The 23,598-nt window shown below is 41.4% G+C and overlaps 1 protein-coding gene across 1 annotated transcript in view; it reads left to right on the top strand.

Moving 5' to 3' along the window:
- The window catches only part of LOC149445870 (vomeronasal type-2 receptor 26-like), an 86,279-nt gene extending 69,590 nt beyond the window's left edge, over positions 1-16,689 (top strand). The window contains exon 6 of the mRNA XM_089653329.1: positions 14,942-16,689. Within this exon, the coding sequence (XP_089509455.1) occupies positions 14,942-15,861 (920 nt within the window). The 3' untranslated portion in view covers positions 15,862-16,689. The remainder of the gene's footprint in view (positions 1-14,941) is intronic.
- The last annotated feature ends 6,909 nt before the right edge of the window (positions 16,690-23,598 follow it).

Here is a 23,598-nt window from a genome sequence, read left to right as displayed (position 1 = left end):
GGAATGGGGGGAAGGTGAGCCGTACATGGGCAGAGCTCAACTCCAAGGTCGGAATCAAATGTGGCACTAGGGGCCACAACTGATTTGAAGGCAATAGTAGGCCTAGTAGGGAGGAGGTTGGGAATGGGAGGAGGGTGGGGTGGGGTTGGGGGAGTGGGGAGGAGAGGGCTATTGGGAGGGAGGTGGGGGGGAGGGGTGTGGGTTGAGGGGGGGAGGGAGGTGAGAGGGGAGGGGAGCATTAGGGGAGGGGGAGTAGGAGGGAATGAGGTGGAGGTATTAAAACACTCTGCATAAGGAGGAGTAGTATACAAGAAGTATGGAGGATATACGGTTTATAACATATAACATAAATGGGTTGAATTGTCCTGGGAAGAGATTTAAGTTATATAAAGAATTACAACATAGAGAAGCTTCGGTAGTCTTCTTGCAGGAGACACATCTTGAGATTAAGTCAAATATTAAGTTGAACACTAGAAACTATCCAACATGGTTTTAGGCAGATTCCCCAATTAAGAGAGCTACGGGAGTGGCAATAGGGTTTGCAAAAAACATAAGGTTGGAGTTGGAGGAGAGAGAAATAGATCCTGAGGGGAGATTTATATTTTTGAGAGGTAGATTGCATGAGATGGAATGTACAATAGCGAATATTTATTGCCCAAATTGGAGACCGGAGGTATACCTGAAAGGGGTATTGAGAAAACTGATGGCCTTTAGAAAGGGATGGTTGATAGTGGCGGGGAATTTGAATCTCTGTATGGCTCCACAGATGGATACAACCTCTTCTGTGCAGCGAGAGGGAGGTGGGTCTCTGCGAACGTTAAAGAAGGTGATGTATGAGTGTCAACTGGCGGATATTTGGAGAATAATGCATGGAAAAGAGAGAGACTATACCTTCTTCTCTAATGCACACGAGATGTATTCGAGATTGGACTATATAATGGTAGATCATCAACTTATTGAGAGGGTGGTTAAAGTAGAAATAGATCACAAAAATAGAACAGAAAAAAGCCACCTATAATGGCACAAGTGCCTTGTGTCATAATCATATCTCCGACTCACTTATCATAGAAGTGTGGATCCATAAACCCGAGAAATGCATACTAAACAATATGGTAATGTGACAAGAGCATCACCACCCAGAAAATAGGTTACTTAAGAAATCCACGCGGAGTAATATGGGTTCAAAAATTAACAAACAATACTTTATTTGATCACATAGATCATAAGGAGGTTAAACATGAGCACGGTGAACATATCAGACAGATAAAATCATTTTAAAAGCACTTGGCGTCCTCATTCCTGGGTAATTTTGGCACATAGAGAACCATATAAGGCAATATAAGGTAATGGTGTGGTTTGATCCTAGGTTTCCATAAATTTCCGACTTGTATTTGTATAAACCATGTATTCATCAGGCGTGTTCTTAATATGGGCCAGGGTATGTAGAGTAGCTTCCTGGTATGTGGAAACTGGAACAAAAAAATATATGATGATATAGGAGCTGAAATCGCACCTAAACCTCACCAAATTACCCTATACAATAATAAATGGACACTTTCATTACCTTCTCAGTAGTTAGACTGTCATACCAGCTTGATAAATGTAGAGACTTCCTGGGTAACCACCGCAAGTGAAACAAAGTCCACAGTACCAAGTGATTCTGAGGATATATATAAAAATTATAGTATAGATCACGAGCATCAAGTAAAAACCCTGAAAACGACAACAAAGCATGGGTATATTACCATCAGTGAAGATCAAGAAGACTCCCGTCGACTTGAAATAAGATCAGGTCTTTGATGCTTGTTCAAAAATGCGTGTATAGGTGGGAAGCCAGGTAGTCTCAATACATAGATTTCAAAAACGAATATTATGTATGTAGCAGGCAATGAATACCTGAATTTATATACCCAATAGAGGGTTTCCAAAAATTACTCAATCTGAGAAAGTTAAGCGGTTCCTATAGGATATGGCTATGTCACAGCATACAATACATGTATGGCATAACGTATATATATATATTCCTCTAAAGAGGATTTCCAAAAAATTCCCCGAAGAAACAGGATTTATTAGGCACATATAGCATTCCCTCTTAACTCCATAAAAGCTCTATAAGTCTAAACAGCAGTAGGCTAAAGTAACTTGCCACCGGTGGAAGATGTACTCCCATAAGGGATTGCCGTTTGCGGACCGCTGCAATAGTAGCCTTATGGTAGGTTATCAAGGGCCTCGTGCCTTCCTAGCATGGAGCTGTGACACCGCCGTTCCTTCCCACCTCGTGGACGCCGCACCCTATGAAGACGCCGAGCGTAGTGACGTCATTACGTTGACGTGTTTCGTCCGCCAATCACCGCAGACTTTGGCAGAACTGGGAGGGGACTTCATTCCATTGCCTTATATAGTGCACTAATTGCATACAAAAAAGTCTCCATGTCGCCCTCTTGTGTTGAAAAGATATCACTACATTCAAAAATCCAAAGTGAATTAAAAAACATATATTTACATTTAAATTGACTGCTGGCAATAAAAGGGGGGCCATACTAGAGTAAACCAGATCATCTTTAATGAGGATAGAGGGAAAAGATAATTATTATGATTCTAAAAAGGGGGAACCATCAAAGCCAAGTAGAAAATCTCAATTTTAATATTATTCTTATTATTGTAAAAATTCAATCTACGGTGGGACGAAGCCCACCCCAGGTTGAATTCATATTTTACCCAAGTGAACCAATGTTCCCTTAATTTCAGAGTAACCAAGTACAGACTATAACACAGTAGAAGGCAAAAAATTCAGAGGGACTTAATTTAAGAAAACTTTAAAGTTGAGTTCTGTATTTAATCCAAATGGGACAAGTGCACCCAGGGTATAAATCCAGAATTTCTCTTTTTGTAGGAGGACTTTATCAAAGTCACCCCGTCGAGCTGAAATATTCAGCAGAAAGATCCCTTTAACTTTCAAGCCTTCTGTTTTTCCCCCGTGTACTTCTCTAAAGTGTTGTGCCAGTGGATTCTCTTTGTCCCCCTTCCCTTCATTTCTATTTTTATTTCTGATATCTCTCAGATGTTCACCAATCCTGGTTCTGAGGTTCCTTTTCGTTTTTCCTATATACATCTTCTTGCATGGACATTCTATCATATATATTATTCTATTACTGGAGCAATTAATAAAGCTTCGTATCTGAAATACCTTAGATTTATCATTATTAAAGAACTGGTTGGACTTATGTACAAATGGACAGATTTGACAATGGCTGCAGGGGAACATACCACACAGGCCTGTCCTCCTAGTTAACCAGTTCCTTTGTGGAGCCCTCTGGAATTCTGATTGTACTAACATGTCATTTAGATTCCGAGCTCTTTTTGCTACCATTTGAGGGCTCTCCCCTACAATTCTTGCTATCTGTGGATTTTGTGTTAGTAAGTACCAATGAGAGTCCAGGGCCTTCTTAACTTCACTCCATTGTTGTCCAAATTTAGTTATGAATCTTACGGGTTGGTTTACCGAGTTTGCCCCTATCTTTGATTTTGGTTTATTTATAAGCTCATCTCTTGTTCTACCCAAAGCTCTTCTTTTAGCTCTTCTAAGGGTTCTATGTGAATAGCCTCTTTCTCTAAATCTCCTATAGAGCTGAATAGATTCATTTCTGTATTGAGCTTCTTCTGTACAGTTCCTTTTTATTCTCTGAAAATGACCGATAGGAATGCCCTGTTTTAAACTCCTTGGGTGATAGCTATTAGCATGCAAAAGTGTATTTGCCGCTGTTTCCTTTCTAAATGTTTTAGTAACTAATTTATTTCCTTGTATTGAAATTGATAGATCCAAAAACGTTATCACCTCTCTATCTGCTATATAGGTAAGTCTGATATCTCTATCGTTCTTATTTAAGAATTCCATGAATTTTTCCAGCTGATCCATATCTCCATCCCAGACCATAAGAACATCATCAATATATCGCAGCCATTTTACTGCATGTTCCTTATAGGGAGTGGAAGGATATACCAACTCCTCTTCCCATAGGCCTAGATGTAGACATGCAAATGCCGGGGCCCAGGGTGCTCCCATGGAGGTACCACATATTTGCTGATAGAAGGAACCCAAAAACTGAAAACAGTTATGGGTCAACATAAATTCCAAAAGGTCCAAGATAAATTCATTCTGAGCCTCCATTTTAGGAAAGTATGTCTCTAAAAAGAAAGCCACAGCTCTCCGTCCCCAGATATGTGGAATAGAAGTATATAGTGATTCCACATCAATACCCACCAGGAGTGCACCCTTGGGTACTTTTACGTTTACAATCTTTTTCAACACATCTCCCGTATCCCTTACATAGGATCTAAGTTCAAGGACCAGATCTTTAATCAGATCATCAACAAATCTACCTATTGGTTCCAGCGGGCCCTTAATAGCAGATACTATAGGGCGTCCAGGTGGTTGAGTAGGGTTTTTATGTATTTTTGGGATTACATAGAAAGTGGGGATATTGTAAACATCTACTGTCAGCATATCAGATGTCAGGAACCTCAGAACCAGGATTGGTGAACATCTGAGAGATATCAGAAATAAAAATAGAAATGAAGGGAAGGGGGACAAAGAGAATCCACTGGCACAACACTTTAGAGAAGTACACGGGGGAAAAACAGAAGGCTTGAAAGTTAAAGGGATCTTTCTGCTGAATATTTCAGCTCGACGGGGTGACTTTGATAAAGTCCTCCTACAAAAAGAGAAATTCTGGATTTATACCCTGGGTGCACTTGTCCCATTTGGATTAAATACAGAACTCAACTTTAAAGTTTTCTTAAATTAAGTCCCTCTGAATTTTTTGCCTTCTACTGTGTTATAGTCTGTACTTGGTTACTCTGAAATTAAGGGAACATTGGTTCACTTGGGTAAAATATGAATTCAACCTGGGGTGGGCTTCGTCCCACCGTAGATTGAATTTTTACAATAATAAGAATAATATTAAAATTGAGATTTTCTACTTGGCTTTGATGGTTCCCCCTTTTTAGAATCATAATAATTATCTTTTCCCTCTATCCTCATTAAAGATGATCTGGTTTACTCTAGTATGGCCCCCCTTTTATTGCCAGCAGTCAATTTAAATTTAAATATATGTTTTTTAATTCACTTTGGATTTTTGAATGTAGTGATATCTTTTCAACACAAGAGGGCGACATGGAGACTTTTTTGTATGCAATTAGTGCACTATATAAGGCAATGGAATGAAGTCCCCTCCCAGTTCTGCCGAAGTCTGCGGTGATTGGCGGACAAAACGCGTCAACGTAATGACGTCACTACGCTCAGCGTCTTCATAGGGTGCGGCGTCCACGAGGTGGGAAGGAACGGCGGTGTCACAGCTCCATGCTAGGAAGGCACGAGGCCCTTGATAACCTACCATAAGGCTACTATTGCAGCGGTCCGCAAACGGCAATCCCTTATGGGAGTACATCTTCCACCGGTGGCAAGTTACTTTAGCCTACTGCTGTTTAGACTTATAGAGCTTTTATGGAGTTAAGAGGGAATGCTATATGTGCCTAATAAATCCCGTTTCTTCGGGGAATTTTTTGGAAATCCTCTTTAGAGGAATATATATATATACGTTATGCCATACATGTATTGTATGCTGTGACATAGCCATATCCTATAGGAACCGCTTAACTTTCTCAGATTGAGTAATTTTTGGAAACCCTCTATTGGGTATATAAATTCAGGTATTCATTGCCTGCTACATACATAATATTCGTTTTTGAAATCTATGTATTGAGACTACCTGGCTTCCCACCTATACACGCATTTTTGAACAAGCATCAAGGACCTGATCTTATTTCAAGTCGACGGGAGTCTTCTTGATCTTCACTGATGGTAATATACCCATGCTTTGTTGTCGTTTTCAGGGTTTTTACTTGATGCTCGTGATCTATACTATAATTTTTATATATATCCTCAGAATCACTTGGTACTGTGGACTTTGTTTCACTTGGGGTGGTTACCCAGGAAGTCTCTACATTTATCAAGCTGGTATGACAGTCTAACTACTGAGAAGGTAATGAAAGTGTCCATTTATTATTGTATAGGGTAATTTGGTGAGGTTTAGGTGCGATTTCAGCTCCTATATCATCATATATTTTTTTGTTCCAGTTTCCACATACCAGGAAGCTACTCTACATACCCTGGCCCATATTAAGAACACGCCTGATGAATACATGGTTTATACAAATACAAGTCGGAAATTTATGGAAACCTAGGATCAAACCACACCATTACCTTATATTGCCTTATATGGTTCTCTATGTGCCAAAATTACCCAGGAATGAGGACGCCAAGTGCTTTTAAAATGATTTTATCTGTCTGATATGTTCACCGTGCTCATGTTTAACCTCCTTATGATCTATGTGATCAAATAAAGTATTGTTTGTTAATTTTTGAACCCATATTACTCCGTGTGGATTTCTTAAGTAACCTCTTTTTTCTGGGTGGTGATGCTCTTGTCACACTACCATATTGTTTAGAAAGTAGAAATAGAGGCAATGACTCTCTTGGACCATGCCCCTGTTACACTGAAAGTAGGGTGGTGGAGGCAATTGACAGGTGGTGTAGGATGGAAGCTAAATGAGGCTCTTCTACTGGACCAGGAGATTGATCAGAAGATGGAAAGATTTTTTCAGGAAAATGAGACAGGGGATGTGTCGGTGGCTACAGTTTGGGAGTCCCATAAGGCCTACATAAGAGGTATATTGATTGCGTCCGGGGCAAAAAAGAAAAGAGAAAGAAGAGAGAAGCTGACGGGCCTCTTAAAAGAAATATATGACCTGGAGCAGATCCATAAAAATAGAATAACAAGGGATATAAGACAGAAAGTAACAAAAAAGAAGGAAGAACTGGAGGTATTGATGGAAGAAGAGAGGAGGAGAGTATTTAATAAAGTGGCAAGGGAGAGGTATAGATGGGGAGATAGGCCAGGAAAATATTTAATGAGAGCCTTGAGGAAAAAGAAAAATAGGAATTATATAGAAAAAATAAGAAACCCCAAGAGAGAAATGGTGTACTCTACTAAAGAGATCGCTAAGGTGTTTAAGGAATATTATAGCAAGCTGTATAACATTAACTCTCAGGATTTAGTAAATAAAAGTGGAAAGGTGAGTAGAGAAAAAAGAAGGGTATATTTAAAAAAACGCAGGACTACCGAAGTTAAGTGAAGATCAATTGAAGTCCCTGGATTCAGAAATCACGCAGGAGGAAATAAAAATGGCATTGAAAAGTACCATGACGGGGAAAAGCCCAGGCCCAGACGGTTATACTGTGAGGTACTATAAAAAATATAGTGAATTGTTAATACCTAAATTGAAGGATTATATGAACGCCCTGGGTGGGGAGATTGAGTTAAGGTGGGAATCACTACAGGCCCATGTGGTGCTTATACATAAGGAAGGGAAGGATGCATCTCAGTGCTCTAGCTATAGACCAATCTCACTTTTGAACATAGATACGAAGTTATATGCAAAGGTTTTAGCAAATAGGATGAAAGATTTAATGCCAGAATGGATTCAGGGGGATCAGGTGGGATTTTTATGAGGGAGGGAGGGTAGAGACAATGGGATCAGAACTCTGTTGCTTATCCAGAAAGCTAGGAAGGGGAAAACCCTGGCAGTGGTGCTCTCGATCGATGTTGAAAAGGCATTCGATAGAGTAGACTGGAGCTTCATGATGGATACCCTGAAGATTATAGGAGTGGGAGTTAGAATGAGGGAGTGGATAGGAAAATTGTATAGAGAACCCTCCGCGGTTATTTTGGTTAACGGAGAAAAGTCGGAGCCCATTGGGATGTCAAATGGAACAAGACAGGGATGCTCACTGTCCCCATTGTTGTATGTGTTGTCATTGGAACCTTTGCTGGCAACAATTAGGAAAAATATGGACATAAAAGGAATACAGATAGGAGAAATTGAACATAAAGTGGCAGCTTTTGCAGACGACCTGTTGTTCTACATGGGAAATCCTAGGATAACACTCCCAAATTTAATGAAGAGCTTAAAGGAGTATGGGAAGTTATCAAATCTGAAAATCAACCCAACAAAAACTGAGATCTTAAATGTAAATCTTCCAAACATTGAGAAAGAAAAGATACAAAAAGAATTCCCTTTTATATGGAAAGATAGAGAGATAAAATATTTAGGGGTTAAACTTACTGCTTCATATACGAATTTGTATAAATTAAATGAGATTAAGGAGGAATTGAAGAAATTGGAAGGGGGTAACCCGTCTTGGTTAGGGCGCATAAATATGATAAAAATGGTAATTCTACCTAAAATCCTGTATAAATTTCAGATGATCCCAATTAGACTCCCGGAGGTTTTTTTTTTAAAGTAATTAAAAAGATGATAAGATATATATGGAAAAATAAAAAACCTAGAATATCTTACGATTTGATGAGTAGAAGTAAAGAGAGGGGAGGATTGGGAGTGCCAGACTTCAAGAGGTACTATAGTGCAGTAGTTTTAGCAAGAATTTATGATTGGACACACAACCCAGAGGGGAAAAGGTGGGTCAAGATTGAAAATGAATTAAGTGGAGTTAACTTGAGTAAAATCATATGGGTACCAGCACAATTCAGAGGTTTAAAAGATACCATGAGTGTTTATACATTAAAGGTTTGGGATAAACTGCACAAGATTATGAAATGGGATTTTAATTCACAATTAATGTCATTGAGGAATATGGAGTATTTTCCACCAAGCAAGGAGGAGAGTGTAGGAAAATGGTTTAAAAAGGAGTATATTCAATTAAGGGATATTATGGATGGGCAGGATTTGAGAACACTTAAGGATTCAAAGAAGGATTCAAAGTACCCCAAGGTTCAGTGTCATCAGTGGTATACCCCAAGGTTCAGTGTTGGGACCCTTACTTTTTAATATATTTATAAACGATATAGGGTCTGGGGTTATAAATACCATTTCAGTCTTTGCAGATGACACCAAGCTGTGCCGGGGAATAACGTCCTTACAGGATGTCTCCAACGTACAAGCCGACCTCAATGCACTATGTAATTGGGCAACTATGTGGCAAATGAGGTTTAATGTTTATAAATGTAAGGTTCTGCACTTGGCGGCTAAGAATATGCATGTATCATACATAGTAGGGGGTGGTACAACTGGGGGGGGGGGAGTCAATGGTGGAGAAGGATCTGGGGGTTCTGGTAGATCACAAGCTTAATAATGGCATGCAATGCCAAGCTGCGGTTTCTAAAGCGAGCAAAATCCTCTCTTTTATTAAAAGAGGTATAGACTCCACAGAGAGAGATATATTACCCCCCCCTGTACAAATCATTAGTGGCACCTCATCTGGAATATGCAGTTCAGTTTTGGGCAGCAATTCACAAAAAGAACATTGGGGAACTGTAGAAAGTACAGAGAAGGGCAACCAAACTGATACGAGGCATGGAGGAGATCAACTATGAGGAAGAGTTTATATTCTGATAACAATTAGCCACAAATATTGTACAGCAGCTCGGCAGCTTGGTAAGGCTGCAATGTAAAAGGGAGAGATAAGACAGGTTTTATCTTGAACGAAACAATGGAGTGTAATTTTTGAGCGACAATAGCCACAAATATTGCTCAGTGACTGGACAGTACAAATCAACATGGCAAGGTTGCAATATAAGAGGGGGAGATCTTGAAATACACTTTATGGAGTACTATTTGAGAGACAATAGCCAAAAAAATTGTACAGTGACTGGACAGTATGTAAGCAGCTTGGTAAGGCTGCAATGTAGAAGGAGAGGTGAGGCAGGCATTATCTTAAAATAAACATTACAGCGTATTTTTTGAGATCACAGATATATTAATTATGCATGGATTCCATAGATTTTTCCCTCATGAGGTGCACCAACATTCCGGGTATATTGAGTAACCAAGACGAAAAAGAAAACAAAACATATGGGACTTTATCATTATTAGTTTATTGCGCCTCAGGGAAGTCACGTGATAACGGGACGTAACGCACAGGAACGCGTTGACGTATTTCCGGTGCAGACGCCATCATGCTACACCCAAAAAGCCCATGCAAGTGCACCCATAGCATGAGGTTTTACAGCTTGTTTTATTCTGTGCAAAAGTGAGTGGGCATTTGGCTATATATGTTTTAACCTCTTGCCGACCGCGCATAGCCGAATGACGGCTTCACCGCGGCCGGCCAGTTCTGAGTGGACGTCATATGACGTCCTCCCAGAACGCGCTCTCCTGCGCGCCCCAGGGGGCGCGCACCCGGCGATCTCCGTGATCGCTGTGTCCTACGGACACAGCTGATCACGTGATGTGGTGAAAGGCCGATCCCACCGGCCTTTTACCACGTGATCAGCGGTGTCCAATGACACGCTGATCACAGGGAAATGCAAGTGCCGGTTCTCGGCTGCACTTTCCTCACGCTGTCAGATCGTGAGGAAAGTACTGCCGAGAACCGGCAGTTGTCAGAGCGGGGATCGGCACCGATCATCAGGGCACTGATGATCAGTGCCCTGATGATCGGTGCCCAGCAGTGACACCCGCAAGTTCCGCCCAGCAGTGCGCCCACTAGCCCCGCCCACCCGTGCCCAGCAGTGCACCCACCTGTGCCCAGCAGTGCACCCACCTGTGCCACTCTGCAGTGCCACCTACCTGTGCCCAGAAGTGCCACCTACATGTGCCCAGCAGTGCCACCCACCTGTGCCCACCCACCTGTGCCCACCAGTGCCACCCACCTGTGCCCACCCACCAGTGCTGCCCACCAGTGCCGCCCACCAGTGCAGCCCACCAGTGCTGCCAGTCAGACCAGTGCAGCCCACCAGTGCTGCCAGTCAGTGCCACCAGTCAGTGCCCAGGGGTTGTGCCAGTCAGTGCCCAGAAGTGATGCCAGTCAGTGCCGTCTATCAGTACCCATCATCAGTGTCACCTATCAGTGCCGCCTATCAGTGACCCCTAATTAGTGCTGTCTATCAGTGCCGCCTATCCGTGCCACCTCATTAGTACTGCCTATCAGTGCCCTTTAGTGCTGCCTATCAGTGCCCATCAGTGCCGCCTATCAGTGCCCATCAGTGCCGCCTCATCAACGCAAATCAGTGAAGGAGAAAAAATACCTGTTTGAAAAATTTTATAAAAGAAACAAATAAACTTTTTTTTTTTTTCAAATTTTTTGCACTTTTTTTAATTTATAGTGCAAAAAGTAAAGTGCCCAGTGGCGATTAAATACCACCAAAAGAAAGCTCTATTTGTGAGAAAAAAATGATCAAAATTTCATATGGGTACAATGTTGCATGACCGCGCAATTGTCAATCAAAGTGCGGCAGCGCTGAAAGCTGAAAATTGGCCTGGTAAGGAAGGGGGTATAAGTGCCCGGTAGGCGAGGGGTTAAAGGTATATTAAACAGATTTACACTATGGGAGATCTGTTTCTGTCTTTAGCCTGACCTTAATGTGAGCTGGCTGTATCTTACTAAATCATCCCTGGAAGGGACCCTGCTGCTTCTTCCATTAACCTGTGAAGGGGATATCACCACTGCAGACGGATATCATCCTCGAAGGGGGGCCCAAACCATGCAAGGTCACTTTTGTCTTTTAACAGGTGTTTTGGGTTGCTTCAAGGAGGTGAGGGGGCAATTCAGCTGTTTATGGATTATTTCCTATTGATTGTCGTGCATATTCTCTTTATCACCTGCACTAAAGTCGTTAGAATATTTGGTGTTTACGCACCTTTGAACTTTTTTCTTGCTTCATGCGACATTTCAAAAAAAATATTTTTTTTGGTTAATCATTTCTTGTGATATCATTTTTATAATATATATTTATTTTTTATCATAATTTTGTCTTTCAAGCACTGCACTTGTCACTACTGTGTGATATTTAATCCCATATTTAGGGATTCACCGAGTTTTTCACCTATTTTTCAGTTTTATTTAGCAAACGTATAGCCTCTGTGGTCACTATTATTGTTAGAGTGATAATTGACCCCACATTTAGGGATTCACTATTTTTTATTTTTATTAAATTTATCAATATATTTCACTTTATTGCAGTCCCATTGGGACTATTTTTTTATCTTTTTCACTGGCGTTTCTTTATATTTTTCAACATTTATTCACTTTTCCATCTCAATAAGGATCCCCTAGCGCAGCGGTTCTCAACCTGGGGGTCGCGACCCCTTTGGGGGTCGAACGACCATTTCCCAGGGGTCGCCTAAGACCATGGTCTTAGGAACCGAGACACCGCTCCTCTGTTTCAGGCGATGTGTGGGCGGGATGATATGCTGCTCCTGTCACCTGGCCACACCTCCGGGATCGCTCAGCAGCTCCGCCTCCTCGCCGCTGATTGGCCACCGGAACTGTAGCTCAGGAGAGGCACACAGGCGGCCAATCACCGGTGAGGAGGTGGAGCTTGGAGAGGCGGAGCCGAGCGGCAGCGCGCGTACATCAAAGAAGATCGAGGGAGCTGCCGGAGCGAGTGAAGAGGAGAGCGGCCAGAGAAGGAAGACAGCTGACAGGTAAGTGAGAGAGCGAGCCCAGGCTGGAGCAGGGGTCAGCAAGGTAAGTATCATTGGTGTCAGTGGGAGGAATAGTGCCCCATCATTTGTGTCACTAATACCAACGATGGGGCACTATTCCTCCCCCCACTGACACCAACGATGGGGCACTATTCCTCCCCCCACTGACACCAACGATGTGGCACTATTCCTCCCCCCACTGACACCAACGATGGGGCACTATTCCTCCCCCCACTGACACCAACGATGGGGCACTATTCCTCCCCCCACTGACACCAACGATGGGGCACTATTCCCCCCCCCTGACCCCAATGAGGCACTATTCCTCCCACTGACACCAATGATGGGGCACTATTCTCCCCTCCACCACACTGACATCAATGATGGGGCACTATTCCTCCCACTGACACCAATGATGGGGCACTATTCCTCCCCCCACTGACACCAACGATGGGACACTATTTCCCCCCCCCCCTCTGACCCCAATGAGGCACTATTCCTCCCACTGACACCAATGATGTGGCACTATTCCTCCCACTGACACCAGTGATGGGGCACTACTCCCACTGACACCAGTGACGGGGCACTACTCACCCCACTGACACCAGTGACGGGGCACGATTCCTCCCACTGACACCAATGACGGGGCACTACTCCCCCCACTGACACCAATGACGGGGCACTACTCCTCCCACTGACACCAGTGACGGGGCACTATTCCTCCCACTGACACCAGTGACGGGGCACTATTCCTCCCACTGACACCAGTGATGGGGCACTACTCCTCCCACTGACACCAGTGATGGGGCACTACTCCCCCCACTGACACCAGTGATGGGGCACTATTCCTCCCACTGACACCAATGATGGGGCACTACTCCCCCCACTGACACCAATGATGGGGCACTACTCCCCCCACTGACACCAATGATGGGGCACTATTCCTCCCACTGACACCAATGATGGGGCACTATTCCTCCCACTGACACCAATGATGGGGCACTATTCCTCCCACTGACACCAATGATGGGGCACTATTCCTCCCACTGACACCAATGATGGGGCACTATTCCTCCCACTGACACCAATGATGGGGCACTATTCCTCCCACTGACACCAATGATGGGGCACTATTCCTCCCACTGACACCAATGATGGGGCACTATTCCTCCCCTGTTACCAACGATGGGGCACTATTCCTCCCACTGACACCAACGATGGGGCACTATTCCTCCCACTGACACCAACGATGGGGCACTATTCCTCCCACTGATACCTACGATGGGGCACTATTCCTCCCACTGACACCAGTGATGGGGCACTATTCCTCCCACTGACACCAGTGATGGGGCACTATTCATCCCACTGACATCAGTGATGGGGCACTATTCCTCCCACTGATACCAACGATGGGGCACTATTCCTCCCACTGACACCAGTGATGGGGCACTATTCCTCCCACTGACACCAGTGATGGGGCACTATTCCTCCCACTGACACCAGTGATGGGGCACTATTCATCCCACTGACATCAGTGATGGGGCACTATTCCTCCCACTGACACCAGTGATGGGGCACTATTCATCCCACTGACATCAGTAATGGGGCACTATTCCTCCCACTGACACCAGTGATGGGGCACTATTCATCCCACTGACACCAGTGATGGGGCACTATTCATCCCACTGACACCAGTGATGGGGCACTATTCATCCCACTGACATCAGTGATGGGGCACTATTCCTCCCACTGATACCAACGATGGGGCACTATTCCTCCCACTGATACCAATGATGGGGCACTATTCATCCCACTGACATCAGTGATGGGGCACTACTCCTTCCAATGACGTGGCACTACTCCTCCCACTGCAAAATTACAGTTATGAAGTAGCAACGAAAATAATTTTATGGTTGGGGGTCACCACAACATGAGGAACTGTATTAAGGGGTCGCGGCATTAGAAAGGTTGAGAACCACTGCCCTAGTGGATCAGTTCACTTCATAATTGGTGAGTGAGTGGCATATTTATCCACTGAATGCACTGAGGATAATGATTAGTCACAACTAACATATGTTTGATGTGAGTTATATTGTGTTTTAATACCGTTATGAATTATTATTTGGTATTTTGGGATGAGCTAGTACATAAGATATGGCAATATTTAGAGTAGCGCTGTACCATACTTTTTACAATCTGCAAATTATAAATTTGGTATATGGTTGGGTGTTATCAGCCCCCTCTTCTTAATTATCATTTGTGATATTTAGTAGCGCAGGAGGTCCTTACTGAGTTTATTGGTTTATCTACGAGTTTCAAGTACTGAAAAACACCAGTACATGTATGTACACATTACATTCCCACTGCTCCTCTACAAATGGCTGTTAGATTAATTTTTATTCTAATTAATTAATGTTATATCTATTGTTCTTGACAGACAGTGAGAACTGTATGAAATGCCCGGAGGAAGAATGGCCCAATGAGAAGAAGGATCGATGTATTCCAAAACTCCTTGAATTCCTTTCCTACACTGATGGCATTTCTAAAGTATTCCTAACAGTTTCTGCTTTACTCTGCATTGTGACTGTTGCAATAAAGGGGATTTTTATTACCTATCGGAACACCCCCATCGTCAAAGCTAATAACAGAAATCTGAGTTTTATTCTCCTTGTCTCCATCTCCTTGAGTCTCCTCTGTGTGTTCTTGTTCCTTGGCCAGCCACTGGATATAACCTGTATACTCCGTGTCATGACATTTGGAGTCATCTTCTCCATAGCCATCTCCTCTCTTCTTGCTAAAACAATCTTGGTTTACATCGCTTTCAGAGCCACCAAACCTGGCAGCTACTGGAAGAAATGGATTGGAACCAAACTGGCCAATTCCATAGTATCGGTGTGTTCATCCATTCAAGTAATAATATGTATCATTTGGATGTCCTCTTCTCACCCTTATATGGAAATGGACACTCACTCTTATCAGGACAAGATCGTCATTCAGTGTAATGAAGGGTCAGTTATCGGGTTCTACTCTGTGTTGGGTTATATGGGGTTTCTGGCAGCTGTGAGTTTTCTTCTGGCTTTCATGGTGAGGACATTACCGGACAGTTTTAATGAGGCCAAATACATCACCTTCAGCATGCTGGTGTTCTGCAGTGTCTGGATTACCATGATTCCCGCCTATCTGAGCACCAGAGGGAAATACATGGTGGCTGTGAAGATATTCGCTATATTGGCCTCAAGCGCTGGACTTCTAAGCTGTATATTTTTTCCAAAGTGTTTCATTATCCTATTTAAACCTGAATTGAATACACAATTACATTTACATGATAGAAAAATAGACAAGAGGAACTACTCTTAGGGATCTGTTTATAAATGTTTTCATAAAAGATTCACATAGCTTTCACCCAAGTCTAATGAGATTCAAGTGGAAAATAATGTTAATCATGGATGAAAGTTGTGTGAATCTAGTGTAATATTTAAAAATACTGAGTTAGGCAGGTGGCAATGAAACCTGGGGCTGGAAATGGGTGATGGTTTTGTGTTCAAATTAATGTCACCGTTACGTTGGTGTAGTCCCTGAAGGCCATTAGGCAGCTTCTGCAAATGAGGGAGCTACTACAATCCCCCGGGGTTTTGTATTCAAAACCCTGATCTAAAGATTGGAAAGTCATACCAAATAGTTGGAGTCCAAAATTAAGTTTATTTCAAAAGTCAATTGGGCAATGATGAATTAATTAATCTGGTGACTTAGATGTAACTAATGAATTAAGACATGTTGCCGTGTCCACAGGTAAAACATTCTAATTCATTCGTTACATCTAAGTCACCAGATTGTCAGCCCTATATTTTGTGAAGCCTTGGTGGTGGGGCTGATGTTGTACCCCATCGGCTGTTTTATCCATTTAATATTTGAAATAAACCTCATTTTGAACACAAACTATTAGTGTGGCACTTCAATATCCAGATTTTTTAATCAACCACCTAGTGTCCTTCTGTCAAAGTTCTCCTTATAGTGACCTCTCCTTACAGCGGCTGTCTCTGATATTACCCATACTGAGCCCTAAGTGTCTTTTCATTCAAAAAAATTAGATTTAAGAAAGTTCATTCAATGTTCCAGTAGTTAATGGGGCCAAATCAACATTTGTTTTTGACTGTAGTGATAGAAAAAAACAATCTAAGGAACAGGATGGACAGATGTGGTTTGCATTTTCAAATTAAATGTTATAAGCAAACGAAAGTTGGAAGTTCTTTTGAGTGACGTTTGTCATGTTCCTGTTGGCATTATTGAATTTACTGGCAAGATTTTTCTTACAAATATTCATATAAAAATCTATTGTTGTATAGCCAGCTTAAAGAATAAATTCATATTTCATAACATGTTAATCCAGGGTGTAACATGTTACTAAATAGGCAGGAACCACATTTACCCCCCCCACCCCGAGCCCCCATTGTGACAGGGAATCTTCTGCCTGCACCCGCTATTGCAATTTTAAAAAAATGCGTCTGTGCAGTGCTCTGCCCACCCGACTACATCATTCTTTTATAGAGTTTTGTGAATGAGAGAACTACAACTTCCATCATCCCTTGTGGATGACAGCTTGTAGTTCTCAATGAACTACCCGGGTGCTGGTGAACACTGTAATAGTTCATTGATTCTTCCTGTCGTTCAGTAACTGCCTGACAGTATGAAGTATGAGTATGCAGGAGCCTTGCACGGCACCCACGTTCTAATTATTATTATTATTATTATTATACAGTATTTATAAAGCTCCAATAGTTCGCTCAGCGCTGTACATTACAGAGGGAGACAGAACATGTGACAGAACAATACCAATACAATGCAAAACATGAGGGGATTGAGGGCCCTGCTCTTTCGAGCTTACAATCTAGAAGAGTTTACAATCTACAATCTAATGATTACGGTTGCAATTCTTTACAGGCTCCTAATAAAAAAAAAACAAATGCACATTTTTTTACATGAAAAAAGATGTGCATTTATTGTTTTTTTTAAGGTGAAATTATCCTTTAAGAATCAGCATGTAAACGTGTGAACAGGAGCCAAGGGCTTCACCAGAAGGCTGGAGCTGTGAGTATGGAGAAAAATGAGCAAAAAAATTAGAAAGTTTTTTTTAGTCCTGAACATAATACAGATAACAGATCAATATAAAACTTTATACATTACCCTAATAGACAATTCAATAGACAGTGAAGGATATCTCTAGACTTGTCAAGTATAAAGATCTTGTTTGGGGGCTCCTCTGTACTCTTTTTAAATTGTAATAAAATGATCCTCAAGCTTCCTAGGAAAGTAAACAATGTAAGAAATACAGACAGGTCATGGCAGGTCCTGGTTTGGAGCTACAATCTGACCTCTTAGTTATCCTGTGCTTTTCCCCAGCATGGTATATGGTTATCTGCCCATATTCATCTTCTCCTTGGTTCCCCACCTTTCCTTTCACTAATGGAAGAGCAGACTAATACAGTACCTGATACTTCCAGGTATGGGGATTTGTGGTTTACTGCCCTTGCTCCCATGTGACAACACTGGTGCATGGTGATTGGCTGCTCAGGCATCTAGCACTGTCACTTGGGGTCAGAGAGAGACGCTTGCCTTGTGTAAGCTCCAAGTCCGGTTGTGTAGCCGGGGTCTTCTCTCTTCTCTTATCTGGAGGATGAATAATTAGCAGTTATCCAACAATAAGCATTCATGTACACAGACACTTATATTTTCAAAGGCGCATTGCTTCATTTTAATATGTTCAACAAATATTCCCAATCACAGGAGATTACATGTTCACATGTGTGAATCAATGGTGGAGAAGGATCATGACATGCAATGCCAAGCTGAGGTTTCGAAAGCAAGAAAAATCCTCTCTGGTATTAAAAGAGGTATAGACTCCAGAGAGAGATATCATTCCCCCCCCCCCGGTACAAATCATTAGTGATGCCTCATCTGGAATATACAGTTCAGTTTTGGGCGCCAATTCACAAAAAGAACATTGGGGAACTGGAGAAAGTACAGAGAAGGAGGAGATCAGCTATGAGGAAGGATTAGAGGAACTTGAATTTCTCCAATTAAAGGGGGATATGATCTCCATGTATAATACATAAGGGGGGATATGATCTCCATGTATAATACATAAGGGGGGATATGATCTCCATGTATAATACATAAGGGGGGATATGATCTCCATGTATAATACATAAGGGGGGATATGATCTCCATGTATAATACATAAGGGGGGATATGATCGCCATGTATAATACATAAGGGGGGATATGATCTCCATGTATAATACATAAGGGGGGGGTATGATCTCCATGTATAATACATAAGGGGGGATATGATCTCCACGTTTAATACATAAGGGGGATATGATCTCCATGTATAATACATAAGGGGGGATATGATCTCCATGTATAATACATAAGGGGGGGATATGATCTCCATGTATAATACATAAGGGGGGATATGATCTCCATGTATAATACATAAGGGGGATATGATCTCCATGTATAATACATAAGGGGGGATATGATCTCCATGTATAATACATAAGGGGGGATATGATCTCCATGTATAAATACATAAGGAGGGGGGTATGTTCTCCATGTATAATACATAAGGGGGGATATGATCTCCATGTATAATACATAAGGGGGGATATGATCTCCATGTATAATACATAAGGGGGGATATGATCTCCATGTATAATACATAAGGGGGGATATGATCTCCATGTATAATACATAAGGGGGGATATGATATCCATGTATAATACATAAGGGGGGATATGATCACCATGTGTAATACATAAGGGGTGATATGATCTCCATGTATAATACATAAGGGGGGATATGATCTCCATGTATAATACATAAGGGGGATATGATCTCCATGTATAATACATAAGGGGGGGATATGATCTCCATGTATAATACATAAGGGGGGATATGATCTCCATGTATAATACATAAGGGGGGATATGATCACCATGTATAATACATAAGGGGGGATATGATCTCCATGTATAATACATAAGGGGGGATATGATCTCCATGTATAATACATAAGGGGGGATATGATCTCCATGTATAAATACATAAGGGGGGGGGGGGTATGTTCTCCATGTATAATACATAAGGGGGGATATGATCTCCATGTATAATACATAAGGGGGGATATGATCTCCATGTATAATACATAAGGGGGATATGATCTCCATGTATAATACATAAGGGGGTTATGATCTCCATGTATAATACATAAGGGGGGATATGATATCCATGTATAATACATAAGGGGGGATATGATCACCATGTGTAATACATAAGGGGGGATATGATCTCCATGTATAATACATAAGGGGGGATATGATCTCCATGTATAATACATAAGGGGGGGATATGATCTCCATGTATAATACATAAGGGGGGGATATGATCTCCATGTATAATACATAAGGGGGGGATATGATCTCCATGTATAATACATAAGGGGGGATATGATCTCCATGTATAATACATAAGGGGGATATGATCTCCATGTATAATACATAAGGGGGGGATATGATCTCCATGTATAATACATAAGGGGGGATATGATCACCATGTATAATACATAAGGGGGGATATGATCTCCATGTATAATACATAAGGGGGATATGATCTCCATATATAATACATAAGGGGGGGGTATGATCTCCATGTATAATACATAAGGGGAGATATGATCTCCATGTATAATACATAAGGGGGATATGATCTCCATGTATAATACATAAGGGGGATATGATCTCCATGTATAATACATAAAGGGGGATATGATCTCCATGTATAATACATAAGGGGGGATATGATCTCCATGTATAATACATAAGGGGGGATATGATCTCCATGTATAATACATAAGGGGAGATATGATCTCCATTTATAATACATAAGGGGGGATATGATCTCCATGTATAATACATAAGGGGGGGTATGATCTCCATGTATAATACATAAGGGGGGATATGATCTCCATGTATAATACATAAGGGGGGGATATGATCTCCATGTATAATACATAAGGGGGGATATGATCGCCATGTATAATACATAAGGGGGGATATGATCTCCATGTATAATACATAAGGGGGGATATGATCTCCATGTATAATACATAAGGGGGATATGATCTCCATGTATAATACATAAGGGGGGGATATGATCTCCATGTATAATACATAAGGGGGGATATGATCTCCATGTATAATACATAAGGGGGATATGATCTCCATGTATAATACATAAGGGGGGATATGATCTCCATGTATAATACATAAGGGGGGATATGATCTCCATGTATAATACATAAGGGGGGGATATGATCTCCATGTATAATACATAAGGGGGGATATGATCGCCATGTATAATACATAAGGGGGGATATGATCTCCATGTATAATACATAAGGGGGGATATGATCTCCATGTATAATACATAAGGGGGATATGATCTCCATGTATAATACATAAGGGGGGGATATGATCTCCATGTATAATACATAAGGGGGGATATGATCTCCATGTATAATACATAAGGGGGATATGATCTCCATGTATAATACATAAGGGGGGATATGATATCCATGTATAATACATAAGGGGGGATATGATCACCATGTGTAATACATAAGGGGGATATGATCTCCATGTATAATACATAAGGGGGGATATGATCTCCATGTATAATACATAAGGGGGGATATGATCTCCATGTATAATACATAAGGGGAGATATGATCTCCATTTATAATACATAAGGGGGATATGATCTCCATGTATAATACATAAGGGGGGGATATGATCTCCATGTATAATACATAAGGGGGGATATGATCGCCATGTATAATACATAAGGGGGGATATGATCTCCATGTATAATACATAAGGGGGGATATGATCTCCATGTATAATACATAAGGGGGATATGATCTCCATGTATAATACATAAGGGGGGATATGATCTCCATGTATAATACATAAGGGGGGATATGATCTCCATGTATAATACATAAGGGGGATATGATCTCCATGTATAATACATAAGGGGGGATATGATATCCATGTATAATACATAAGGGGGGATATGATCACCATGTGTAATACATAAGGGGGATATGATCTCCATGTATAATACATAAGGGGGGGTATGATCTCCATGTATAATACATAAGGGGGATATGATCTCCATGTATAATACATAAGGGGGGGATATGATCTCCATGTATAATACATAAGAGGGGATATGATCACCATGTATAATACATAAGGGGGGGATATGATCTCCATGTATAATACATAAGGGGGGATATGATCTCCATGTATAATACATAAGGGGGATATGATCTCCATATATAATACATAAGGGGGGGTATGATCTCCATGTATAATACATAAGGGGGGTATGATCTCCATGTATAATACATAAGGGGGATATGATCTCCATGTATAATACATAAGGGGGGATATGATCTCCATGTATAATACATAAGGGGGGATATGATCTCCATGTATAATACATAAGGGGGGATATGATCTCCATGTATAATACATAAGGGGGGGATATGATCTCCATGTATAATACATAAGGGGGATATGATCACCATGTATAATACATAAGGGGGGGATATGATCTCCATGTATAATACATAAGGGGGGATATGATCTCCATGTATAATACATAAGGGGGGATATGATCTCCATGTATAATACATAAGGGGGGATATGATCTCCATGTATAATACATAAGGGGGGATATGATCTCCATGTATAATACATAAGGGGGGATATGATCTCCATGTATAAATACATCAGTGGTTCATGTAGTGAACTCGGTGTAGAGCTATTCACCTTGAGGTCATCACAGAGGATTAGGGGGAGCTCTTTGTGTGGAGGAAAAGAGATTTAATCTCCAAACATGGAAAGGTTTCTTCATGGTAAGAGCTGTGAAAATGTGGAATAGACTACCTCAAGAGGTGGTTTTGGCCAGCTCAGTGGTTTGCCTGGATTCTTTCCTAGATACATATAATATAACTGGTTACAAACATTTATAGGTAATGTTGATCCAGGGAATATCTGATTGCCTTTCGAGTGATCAGAAAGGAATTTTTTCCCCTGCAGGAGCAAATTGGGTCATGCTTTGCTGGGTGTTTTTTTTTTGCCATCCTCTCGATCAACTGTGGGTATAGGATTTCTGTATAACTTTTTTTTTTTGGTTGAACTGAATGGACTTTTGTCTAGGTTTTGGAGATCTCTGTGTAAAACCATGAACATTGAAGATTGTCTATCTTCTGCATATCACCCACAGAGTAATGGGCAAATGGAGAGAATGAACCGAAACTTGAAGCAATACCTAAGATGCTTCTCTAGCTTTACTCAGGATAACTGGGCATCTCAGGCTGATTTTGTGCTCTGTTTACTTCTAACCCTTTATCTTTCTCTGTCTCTCTTTTTATTTTTTCTCTTTTTTCCTTAAATCTATACTACCTGGGAGTCCGGCCATATATTATCTGGAATAATTGTGATGGCACTTTGTGCACTATGCTGGTATTATATGCCTTAATTGTAATCAATATTGCTAGTAGCTAAATATGCATTTGCTGATTTGTCTTGTTTATGTATAACTAAGTCGGCCGACTAGGCCGATTATACGAATGCTTTTTCAAATTTAAGAGCGTGCTATCACTATGGCACTAAGATTTGTTTGTACTCAATTTCTATTTTGGGACCTTTCTATCCTGATGTATTTGTTAAAATTCAATAAAAAAAGATTTGAAAAGAAAAACGGAGCTTTAATTGGCATAGGTATTTTTCATGTTTAAACTGTAAGCCTCTAAGCTCACATCTAAGTTTGGTCAAGGACGAAGAGACGTCCTTTCCAGAGTTTGATTCATGCGTGGTCTGTAAGTCATGTATGTCAGTCAAGAGGGCGTCACGCCGAGGTTTTGTCCTACTCTCTGCTGCCGAATGTTGAGACAAGATGGGAGCTGAGATGGACAAGGGGGTGCAGGAGAGGTGTGAGGGCAACATGAAATGGCCTGGTGGGCCAT

Source organism: Staurois parvus, unplaced genomic scaffold, assembly GCF_062004578.1.
Source record: "Staurois parvus isolate SC_StPar_1 unplaced genomic scaffold, SC_StPar_1.0 ptg000706l, whole genome shotgun sequence".
Classification (NCBI taxonomy): domain Eukaryota; kingdom Metazoa; phylum Chordata; class Amphibia; order Anura; family Ranidae; genus Staurois; species Staurois parvus.
Note: the sequence above shows the minus strand (reverse complement) of the source record. Positions and strands in the feature narration are given on the sequence as shown.